Source organism: Nannobrachium achirus, assembly GCF_963921795.1.
Source record: "Nannobrachium achirus genome assembly, chromosome: 15".
Taxonomy (NCBI): domain Eukaryota; kingdom Metazoa; phylum Chordata; class Actinopteri; order Myctophiformes; family Myctophidae; genus Nannobrachium; species Nannobrachium achirus.
In genome coordinates this window covers 47,218,884-47,230,561 of record NC_137822.1, presented here as the reverse complement: position 1 = coordinate 47,230,561, position 11,678 = coordinate 47,218,884, and the positions used below count along the sequence as shown (strand labels likewise).

Below are 11,678 nucleotides of genomic sequence, written 5' to 3'. Positions count from 1 at the left end.
TGCATTTCTAACATTAACATTTTCATAAATGTTTTCGTTTTGTTGCCAACAAATCGAGTGTTATGCAAAAGTATAGCGAAAATAGCTGATCTACAAGCTCACAGCACGTCACATTGCGACACTTTGCGACATTGCTTTCTTTTTTTCACATAAATTCTAACAAAGATAAACATGTTATCATGATCATTCTCACAGGGCTGGAGGCTTCTCTCTGCTTCTGCTCAGCGATCTTCAGGTTGGACTTGTAGGTGTCGTTCTCGGGGTCCAGGACCAAGGCCTTCTTGAAGTAGGAGATGGCCTCTGGGTATTTGTTCATGGCCGTCAGAGCCAGCCTGCAGAGACACACAAGAGGAGGGGGAGACAGCAGGGCTCATCAAGGGCCCCCATAACTCTGAGAGAGTACCAAAGGGACCGAATGTGCACACACTCAGAGGTACACACCCGTAAGGAGCCATTTGAGATTCCCTGGACCACACTCTGGGGCCTTTTCCACCGGCAAAGAACCGGTTCCGGTTCTTTCTCCCGCCTATGGGATGAGCCGGAGGTGAGCTTTTCCACCGAGAACCGGAGTTGGTTTCCGAACCGTAAAAGTTGGTTTGCGGCTGGTTCGCAAGAACGAACCAAGGTTCCAAGAACGTTGCCTTCCCATAGGCGGGACAAAGAACCTGAACTGGTTCTTTGCTGGTGGAAAAGGACGCACTGGTGTAGCAGAGTGTTTCCAGTGAGCCAACATGCACAGTACTCTGAGCAGAATGGAAAGCATGCATTGCAAGAAGATGTGTGTAGCTGTAGGGCAGGGTTCCCCAATTAGTTTTCCCCAAGGGCCGAATTATGTCTAGGGTACCAAGCTGAGGGCCAAAACATTGCAGGGAGCGACGGTGGCGTTCCCGCTACTCCAGCGACAGTTCAGATATCGTCGTTGTCGGGTGCAAATATTGTATGTCCAAAACCGTTCGTTTTGCATTTATCATTTTAAATATGATTTAAACTAGTGAAAACAGCGGATCTACAAGCACACAGCGCCTCGCGGTGCGAGGCGCTGTGTGCTTGTAGATCCGCTGTTTTCACTACTTTTGTGCGACGGCCTTGCATGATGAAGCAGGGCTTTACTTTGCAAAAGAACGTACAAATTTGGAGATACGAGGTTTCCACCCGACAACGACCATATACTAGTGTTGTTGCTGCTCTTATACCGGTACCACCATTATTACTGGGGTTGGTGGGGGCCAGACGGTAGCCCCCTGCGGGCCGCAAATGGCCCGCGGGCCGCCAATTGGGGAACCCTGCTGTAGGGTCTATAACTCACCCCATCCTCCCGTAGGCCTTGCTGTAGGAAGGGTCGATGCCTATGGCTCTCTCACAGTCTCCAGTGGCTTCTGTGTAGTTCCCCAGTTTACTGTGCGCTGCCGCTCTGTTCATGGAGACAAGCGTTCAGACAGCGAAGGTAGGCGATTTAATGCCGTCATTGAGCTATTTTCTATCACTCTATGTTTCGCACTAACCTCGCGTCACCAGGCTTTCTCGGGGGAAAGCCTGGTATTCGTTTACAACGGGCCATTTGATCCAGTCTAACCACAAGCAGAAGGAGCGGCGTCGCTTTGTTTTGGTTCCCTCCGTTTGTTTCCCCAATCCCTATTAAAATCCTTGAGTAGCCTATAGTGTAGCCTTGCCAGTTGCTACGATTTGGACTAAAAGATGCATATACCAAACACATTTTCCAAAAGCAAAACTACGCTGCATCAAGGGGTTTATTAGGTAGGCCCTAAAAGTATGTTCCTTGAGCGCAGGGGAATTGTTTTGGGTCAAACTGCTTCCGGTTTGATAGTTCCGGCCAAAGTGTAGTCCGTCTAGGACTAGGACTACAACATGGCGTAGAGTGGTTTCCGCTCCCGACCGGATCAAACCCAGAGAAGTTAAGGGATCCCAGGCTAGTTTCGCACACACACAGCACACATGTGAAATTATTTTTTCCTCTGCATTTACAATCTCAAATATTAGCAGCAGTAGGTGTCTGGGGAGCAGTTAGGGGTTAAGTGTCTTGCTCAGGGATTACAACTGAAGCACAAACACTAAAAACACTTTATAGAATCACGCAAGAAGCAAGAACGCAGCGAGATTTGCAAACTGTTGAGATAAAAGAAGGCTAGAGAATGGAATGCAACAGGCGTCTTCAACAGGGGGTCCGGGACCCCTAGGGGGTCCTCAGGAGTTACTACACCCCCTGTAGTAACTCTTGAGGACCCCCCAAATCTTTATGTGATAGAAACCCCTTTCTCCTTTTTTATATTAACCACATCCTAGCATCCATATACTGAGAACATTAGCCAAAAATAGCAGATCTACAAGCTCACAAGCGAGGCGGTGTGGTTACAGGCCGTGGTTACGGTGTTTTATGCCCGTAGCCAATCAGATGGGCATAAACGGGCGTATATCCTATGATGACGTCATCAATATAAAATATAAATATAATATAATAAAGCAGAAACAGTTTGACAGAACTGGTAAAAATATATTTTTAGCATGTGGAATTAATCTCTTAATAATAAGTCGCATTAGTCTTTGTTTACACAATGCCGTGCCCCCTCCAACTGTATACGTTCCCCATTTTCAACAGTTTTTATTATATTTTGAGTTTGACACTTGCTTTGGCAATGTAAACATGTGTTTTTTTTTTCTCATGCCAATAAAGCTCCTTTGAATTGAATTGAATTGAATTGAATTGAATTGAATTGAATTGAATTGAATTGAAGAACTAAGTACCTGTTACAATAGTAGACTGCATTTCTTAGGTCTATGGTATTAACTAAGTATAGTACCTGTTACAATAGTAGACTGCATTTCTTAGGTCTATGGTATTAACTAAGTACAGTACCTGTTACAATAGTAGACTGCATTTCTTAGGTCTATGGTATTAACTAAGTATAGTACCTGTTACAATAGTAGACTGCATTTCTTAGGTCTATGGTATTAACTAAGTACAGTACCTGTTACAATAGTAGACAGTCTATGATATTAACTAAGTACCTGTTACAATAGTAGACAGTCTATGATATTAACTAAATACCTGTTACAATAGTAGACAGTCTATGATATTAACTAAGTACCTGTTACAATAGTAGACAGTCTATGATATTAACTAAGTACCTGTTACAATAGTAGACAGTCTATGATATTAACTAAGTACCTGACAGTAGCAGACAGCATTTCTGAGGTCTATGATATTAACTAAGTACCTGTTACAGTAGTAGACAGCATTTCTGAGGTCCAGGTCGATGGCTTTAGTGTAACAATCCACGGCACAGCTGTAGTTCTCCTTCATGTGATTGTTACCTGCATGGTCACAAACAATGTGTCATTAAGAGACTTAGATAGAAAAGAAAAGGCTGCAAAACTCTAGCCACAATGCAGGATCCAGTTTGGAAAGGTCTTCTTCAGGGAATTCCCTGAATATTTCTTATTTATTTATTTTCAAAATATTTATCTGTGGAACAACTAAAAGTCAAACTAAATGTAATGCCTCAACTCCTACATTCCAGTGTGGGGGAGGTCCCCTGTTCAAATATGATTATTTTGGGGGGTCCCCAGTTCAAATGGGGACTAAAGCCCTTTGCACACAGGACAGTTGCGTTTTTTTTTCGTTTGCTGCATGAATAAAACGCATTGGATTTGATGTGCAATGCTGTGCGGAATCGGCGCTGCGGATCCCAAAAGGAGTCATAAAAGGAGTGATGAGTTTTTTACCGCATGCGACAAGACGCACAAATCGAACTGGGTTCGATCGAGAAAAAAGCCACTCGTCGCACGGCTAATTCGGATCCGGTGTGCATGAGGTCGTAGAGAATCATTGTTTTCTTTAAAAAAAATTAAATTGTCCGTTTTATCTGTGCGGATAAACGCGCCTGTGTGCAAAGGGCTTTAGTCTTGTAGGGGGGTTGTCGTGCATGCTTTAAGTAATACAGTGTTATGTTTGTGTCCATCCAGATCATCGTATTCCAATAACAAACACATGCTGTTGTCAGATAAGGGAGTTTGACTGTTATCTCTACCTTCGTTCTTCAGTTGTTCTGCTCGTTCAATGTCTTCTGGCGATGGGGAGCTCTCTGGTATGGCTAGGATGTCATTCTATGGAGTTTACGTTAAACATACATTAGTCTCTGGTATGGCTAGGATGTCATTCTATGGAGTTTACGTTAAACATACATTAGTCTCTGGTATGGCTAGGATGTCATTCTATGGAGTTTACATTAAACATACATTAAACATACAATAAGGATACTGTACATTAGTCTCTCATATGGCTAGAATGTCATTCTATGGAGTTTACATTAAAGATACATTAAACATACATTAAACATACATTAGTCTCTGGTATGGCTAGGATGTCATTCTATGGAGTTTACATTAAACATACATTAAAGATACAATAAAGATACTGTGCATTAGTCTCTGGTATGGCTAGGATGTTAACTCATTGACTGCCAAGGCACGAGTTTCACGAGTTATTACAGTACTCCCAGGCTGCCACAGCCCGAGTTTCCCGAGTTGGAAGCCATTTTGAAAAGAAAAAAAAAAAAAAAACATTTCAAATTTTTTTTTTATAAAAACATTTCTAAAAATGCCTCAAATGTATTAGGCATGATCGCAATTGCGAAATTGCATGTTTAGCCCCATAACAAACACATCTTTCAAAATGTCAAAAATGGCTGTTTTGTCTGACTTTGAAGGCTTGTATCTCATGAATGCCTGAACGGATTTCCAAGCGGATTTTTTTGTTTGAAAGCTGTTAAAAAGTACTACACATATGGTGCATGATCTAGGCATGGGCGTGCACGATCCGTGCACTAAAAATTGATCCGTGCACTAGAAATTTAGGAAGGTGGCAGTGTTTGTTTTGTCTGACTTTGAAGGCTTCTATCTCATGAATGCCTGAACGGATTTCCAAGCGGATTTTTTTGTTTGAAAGCTGTTAAAAAGTACTACACATATTGTGCATATATGGTGCATGGGCGTGCACGATCCGTGCACTAAAAATTGATCCGTGCACTAGAAATTTAGGAACGTGGCATCCTGGTACTTGGCGGCCATCTTGAAAAGGGCATTCAATGAGTTAAACATACATTAAAGATGCATTTTCTACGCAACAATTTAGACAATTAAAATGAATTGTTCTGATCTAAACATACTTATTTGCAGTTGTGATTGTTAATTCGTATGATAATGCTGTGCTATGTGAAAGATAAAACATATATTTAGACACACGGTTCACTTCAGTTGTGTACTACGCCACTGTTTCTCAATGTATGGTCCGGGGACCCCCGGAGGCTCCAGGGGGTCCCCAACTAAATGATTGATAGTTAGGAACCAAATGGATCCTTACAGGTCTGTAAGGGTCCATTTGGTTCCATTTGTACACTCTCATAAATGAACACTTTTACAGTGTAAATTGATTTAACACTTGGGTGACTGAAAATAAAAAACTACCACTACGCCTGCATTTATCGTTCATTTTGACCGTTATTTTCTCTCCCTTTTTGCCCAGGAGCGCAACACTTCCTCCCCCTGCTGCCAGCGGGGGTTCTATTGTCTTCCGAATTTGAATTAGCATTTCAATTGACCTCTCAAACACTCTCGCTTTCAATGTTAACTTCATGGTTTGGGAACAGGCTTGAGAAAATGACCTAGGCCTACTGTATCATGATCTTACTTTTAATGTCACTGGTTTAATTTCGTATCGCTTCGCAGCGCAGCCCAGCATCCGCCGAGGCCTTTGTATTATAACAGATTGTTGAGTTTTGAAAGTCATTTTAAAACAGTTCAGTTTTGCATGCAGGAATAAATCAATGATCAGCGTATTTGCGCACAGTGCGCCATGCAGTTTGAGTGGTTATAGACACGTTTGTTTATCCAGAAACATATATTTTATGGCTTTGTTTTATTTACGGTTTGGGAGATTCAAGGCCAACACAGCACGCACCGCGCTATTGATTATTAATCTAATGTGGAGATTAGATTAGACACATGACAAAATAAAATAATTAGGCCAAAGCTTTCATATGTCCCGACTTTATTATTCTTATTACTATTATTATTACCCATAGTTATTAGTTATTATTATTAGGCCTACTATTACTACTGCATAGTAGGCCTACTGTGTTCTATCCCTGTCATTCCATGTTATTTTTTTTTTACATGTGGTAGGGCTATACATGTATGTCTAATAAAATATTCTGTCATCCAATCAATGTGTGTTGAGCTTGAAATATGAACACGGCGGTGACTGTGACAGAGAGACAATAATTCTCTGTAGGCAGCCTACAACTAGTAGTAATTCATTTCTGTTGCTTGATAGGCTATTATAAAACTCTCATTATTTTGGGGTTTTGCTGTGTTTAGTCCCCTTATGCCCGTATGCTTATATTATCAAACAATGATGGTAATAGTGGTAAATAATACTACTATTACAAATAATAATAATAATAATAATAATACAAATAACTCAAATTATCAGATATGATTGATTTCTAAATGACCACTGACATTAATTTGGGTTAGACATTGGTTTCCAAGAGCTAAGATTATAGACACAAGCTCACAATGCTATGCACATAAGCCAAAGTCTGGTTTTGAAGTGGACATACAAGGTTTCCACCTGAGAGAACGACAATACATTTTGTTTCGTTCATGTTGTCATAATATGATGAGAACACAAACGTTTACACAGTGGTGGAATTTTTATAATTAAGTAAAAGTATCAATACTGCAATGTAGAATCACTCTGTTACAAGTAAAAGTCCAGAATTTAAAATGTACTTGAGTAAAAGTACAAAAGTATTTGTAACCAAATGTACTCAAAGTACCAAAAGTAAAAGTACAAAATGTTTGAAAATAGCAGATCTACAAGCTCGTTGTGAGCTTGTAGATCGGCTATTTTCAAATAGCCTTGGTATAACATAGGGCTAAAGTGGTTTGTGTATGTTTTATAAGATTAGAATGTAGGCTATATCTGCAAAGTAACTAGTAACTGGAGTTTTCAAATAAATGTAGTGGAGTATTTGGTTCCGAGATGTAGTGGAGTAGAAGAAAAAGTATTGGAAATTGGAAATACTCAAGTAAAGTAAAGTAAAGTACAAAAAAATACATTCTAACTTGGAGAACTTGGCTATTTGTACTTTACGTTAGTAAATCCAATTTCCAATATTTTAACTTCTACTCCACTAGACATTTATTTCAAAACGTATTTACAAATTATAATATAAAATAGGCCTATACATAAACCACTTTAATTCACACAGTACTGTGTGAATTGTTTCGAAACTAACAAATTGGCCTATTTCAAAACAATACTAACACATTGGCTATTCAAATTACACAGCTATCAGTAAAGAATGCAGCCACTGATCAATGGATTGAAACATTTATTTGAAGTTAACAAATGGAATGGATACATAATAATAATGTCGCTACACAATTGTTCACCTTTGAAAGAGAGAGAGAGAGAGAGAGAGAGAAGAGAGAAAGAGAAGAGACAGAATGTACAACGTTATGGACATTTATAACTCAAACATTTATAACCCACACATTATAACTCAAATGATCAGATATGATTGACGAACGCAAACACCATCGCAGGACAGAGAAGAATTAGGCGATAATGATAGGCTACAGCTGGGGGGAAAAAACAGCCTCGCCAAACGTGTGTCTGTAGAATGAAACCAAATGGACCCGGACGGTTCCATTTGGTTTCATTTGGCTCATTATATATGGTATACTGTATATATTATACTCTCAAGTACTACAAATACCCCAAAACTGTAGGCCTACGTAACGTTACTTTACACCACCGCATATCTGCATTCTCTATCGCAACGAAATGAAGAACTGTTACGTGGTGCGATAATGTGCGATAACAATACAATTGATACATTGATATTATCATTATTATTTTCAATTATAAAATACAACATTAGAGATAGTGTATTTAGTCATGTTATCTTTGCTGACAGGGACATGTAAATGTTCTATTAGAAGGAACAAAGGCGCACTCCAGGGGGGCTGTAGGTGTGAAGTCTCTTGCTGCTGGGAGAAATGGGGGAGAACGGTCTATTCTGCCGATAAGTGCCGTCAGAGTGGTATAATTGTATTTTATTTCATAATTAGGAAACGTTTCAGAAGTGGAAAAAAAACGAGAACATATATCTTGAGTATTTAGGAAAAGTCATGGAAGGGGAAATTTCTGAGACATTCAAGGGGAGAGTTATTGCACTTTGAAATCTCAAAATCGGCCTAAAGGACCCGTGTGTTAAAGAATGTTGTCATGCATATCCACCTGGGGGTCCTTGACATGCAACCCTTACCTTTAGTAGGTTGTTGTGGAATATCTCTGTCAGAGGCTGTGGCACCGCCAGATGGCAGTCACTGGAACTGATCTTGAATGTCGTCTCCAAACATTGTATGGCAACTGTAACAACACATGTTAGGAAGAGGGATTTGGTAGGGCGTTCCACATCTTAGTGGTATAGCAGGAGAATGAATTAGAACCTTTTTTAGAGACAGCAGGAGAATGAATTAGAACCGTTTTTAGAGACATATCTGGGTTGAACGTGAGCTGTGTGTGGTGCTGCCTCTGGTGTTGTAAATGTGGATGTCCTTAACGTTTATAAAGTATTTTGCCAGGTACATGGGTATCTTGGAGGTGTAGTGTATCTTGTACACCAGGCCCATTGCAAGATGCTGTACTCTGTCAGCTACATTGAGCCATCCCACGCTTTCGTGGTGATGATCGGTAAGGTGGGCCTGAGGAGGAAGACCAAACATGACCCTAATCAGTTTGTTTTGGGTTGTTTGGAGCTTTGATTTTAAGGCATTTGGGGCATCGTGATAACAGACGTAGACTCCATAGTCAAGGAGGAGCCGAATGAGTGCACCTCCTTGAGTCTTTCGTGTATTGCTATTGACCAGTGGGGCGATCCTCTGCAAGAAGCAAATTCTGTCTTGTCTTTTCTTCAAACCCAAAACCCGTCCAGTGATTGGGAAACAGTGGTTTAGTGTATGTACAACATACCTTCCAGACACTCCTGCTCGTCAGATTTCAACGCTCCACAGTGTTTAGTGTACACAGTATGTACCCTCCAGACTCAGTGTAGTGTACACAGTATGTACTATGTACCCTCCAGACTCAGTGTAGTGTACAGGGGCGACTGTAGCTCAGTAGGTAGAGCAGGTTGGCCAATGACCCATGGGTTGGCGGTTCAAGGCTACTCCTGTCTACATGTCGAAGTGTCCTTGGGCAAGACACTGAACCCCTAGTTGCTCCCGGTGAGCAGGTTGGTGCCTTGCATGGTTTCCACCGCCACCGGTGTATGTGTGAATGGGTGAATGTAATGCACATTGTAAAGCGCTTTGGATAAACACGCTATATACTGTAAATGCACCATTTACATACTGTCTATAGCCCCTTTTCGACTGCAGCTTTAGCACCACACCACACCACACCGCACCACATCCAAAAATCTACATTTTCCATTACACAAAAGTACCCCTATCGGTAAGAAACAAATCGACCCTTTTAACTGTGATCATAATACAATATACATTTCTATTACAACTATCCTAAATTATAATACACTATAATATGATTATAATACACTATAAAGTATTAATGTATTACTATGATAATTATAATACACTATAATAGATTATAATAGTGGTTATAATACAATAGAATCTATTATCATGTATTACAACTATATCCTGGTGGGTCTAAATGAAAAGTCAGTGAGTGATCAGTCATTATGAAGTGTTAGGCCCTGCTTGGCCTAGCTCAGACCTACTCTAGAGTGGATACTTTTTAGTACCACGTTTAGTAACACTTTCACACCACTCTACCCAGGTCCTTGTAGTGGAAAACCTGGCACAAGTGGGCGGTGTGGTGTGGAGTGGTGTGGTGTTGGGCCAGTGGAAAAAGGGCTTATAGGCCTACATACCTTCCAGACTCTCCTGCTCATCAGAGTTGAGCGCTCCACAGTGCGTCTGGTCTCTCAGGAACTGAACTATGGAGAACGCCAAGCGCTTCTCCATCGCCATGGTTACCCTGCAGCAGCACACCCACACAACAACAACACCAACCAGAGATACAGCATGAGTGAATTCATCAGCTTGTAGATCTGCTATTTCTGCTATACAACAACAACACCAACCGGAGCTACAGTATATGAGTGAATTCATCAGTATGTTAAATAGCTTGGAGATCTGCTATTTCTGAACATAGGCCTATATCTACTTCATGACAATAACATGCCTTCCTCGATAATACGGTGTACACATACTGATGCTTTTTTTCACGAATAGAGCTGACAGCAAAGAACAGATATATTATAATCATGTTTTAATGCAAAACTGACACAAAACAGCTGTAATTTGGGGCATAAACAATAAATTGAAGAGTACATTTATATGTTATCCATAGTCTGATGCTATCTGATGATTTAAAGTTTAAAGCGTAGATGTCCAAATCATGTACACTTTACGTTACCAATTTCCAAAGCATAATATATAAATCAGTGGTTCTCAAACTGATCCCCACCTGAACATACCGGTACTTTGCGCCCAGCTACTCCCATTCAAGATCTGTGTTGTTAAAATGCTTAATTATTATTTATTTTATTTGACATAGCAGATCTATCTACAAAGTCACACAATGTATCACGTTGTGAGCTTGTTGTGCATCTGCTATTTTCAAATAACAGATATAGCCTACTGTATGGGTAAAAGTGGCTAAACATGGTTGTGATGCTACATTAACACATTTAGCTGGGGACCCCCTGAGGACCCCCTCCTACTGGGGACCCCCTGGAACCCCCCATCCTACTCAAGGACCCACTTTGAGAATCGCCGGCACATATATTAAGCTCGTATCCATAAAAACACACAGTTGATGCGGAAAGAAAAGAAAGGCTGTGATGTAATGCCATAAATATAGTATTATTATGGGATATCAACACAGTAGATGCCCACTATGCTCTTTAGCCATGCAGTGCATCCCTGATGGCTGCAACAAACCCACATATCAAGCTCACTGCTATTGATAAGGAGATCAGGACCACTTAAATAACGTGGACCGCCTTGCCTTATGCGTCTGTTATAACCCTGTTATAACCTACAGCATCCTGCTGATCATCTCTGCAACAGAAGACAAGACATCCATGCATTTTGAAGCTAAAGCCTATGTTATGTCTGCTACAATAGCCTAACAGTATAGCATCCTATGAATGTGACGTTGTTGGCTGTCAAAGCATGCCATGGATGGGAACAGGCTTTTACTATACACAGATTACAGGTAACCTCCCTCCCTCCCTTTATGAATGCTGCTACAAGTAAACAACATCAACAATAACCTATATCTGGATGATATCTAAGGATGGAAGCACCCTCCTTGCACCTACCTGATCCTGGTCTGTTTTGCAGCTCTCTCTCTCTCTCTCTCTCTTTCTCTCTCTCTCTCTCTCTCTCTCTCTCTCTCTCTCTCTCTCCTCCTCAGCGCGTCACAGGGACCACTGGGGACCAGCTAGGGAGCATGACTGATGATGATCGTGGCGTCGTGCTGTGCGCATGCGCGACGGCTGGGGTACGGAAATCATAAAAAGGCACGGGGTGGGTTTATATTTCGGTTGCGGTTCGGT

General features: G+C 40.9%; 1 protein-coding gene across 1 annotated transcript in view; it reads right to left on the bottom strand.

Annotated features, from left to right (window-relative positions):
* Positions 1-11,571, bottom strand: part of sgtb (small glutamine rich tetratricopeptide repeat co-chaperone beta) — a 19,373-nt gene extending 7,802 nt beyond the window's left edge. The window contains exons 1-7 of the mRNA XM_080743798.1: positions 11,442-11,571; positions 9,984-10,090; positions 8,355-8,458; positions 4,047-4,122; positions 3,234-3,330; positions 1,307-1,411; positions 194-332 (exon numbers count right to left, since the gene is read on the bottom strand). Coding sequence (XP_080599924.1) covers positions 194-332; positions 1,307-1,411; positions 3,234-3,330; positions 4,047-4,122; positions 8,355-8,458; positions 9,984-10,083 — 621 coding nt within the window. The 5' untranslated portion in view covers positions 10,084-10,090; positions 11,442-11,571. The remainder of the gene's footprint in view (positions 1-193; positions 333-1,306; positions 1,412-3,233; positions 3,331-4,046; positions 4,123-8,354; positions 8,459-9,983; positions 10,091-11,441) is intronic.
* Positions 11,572-11,678: the final 107 nt, after the last annotated feature.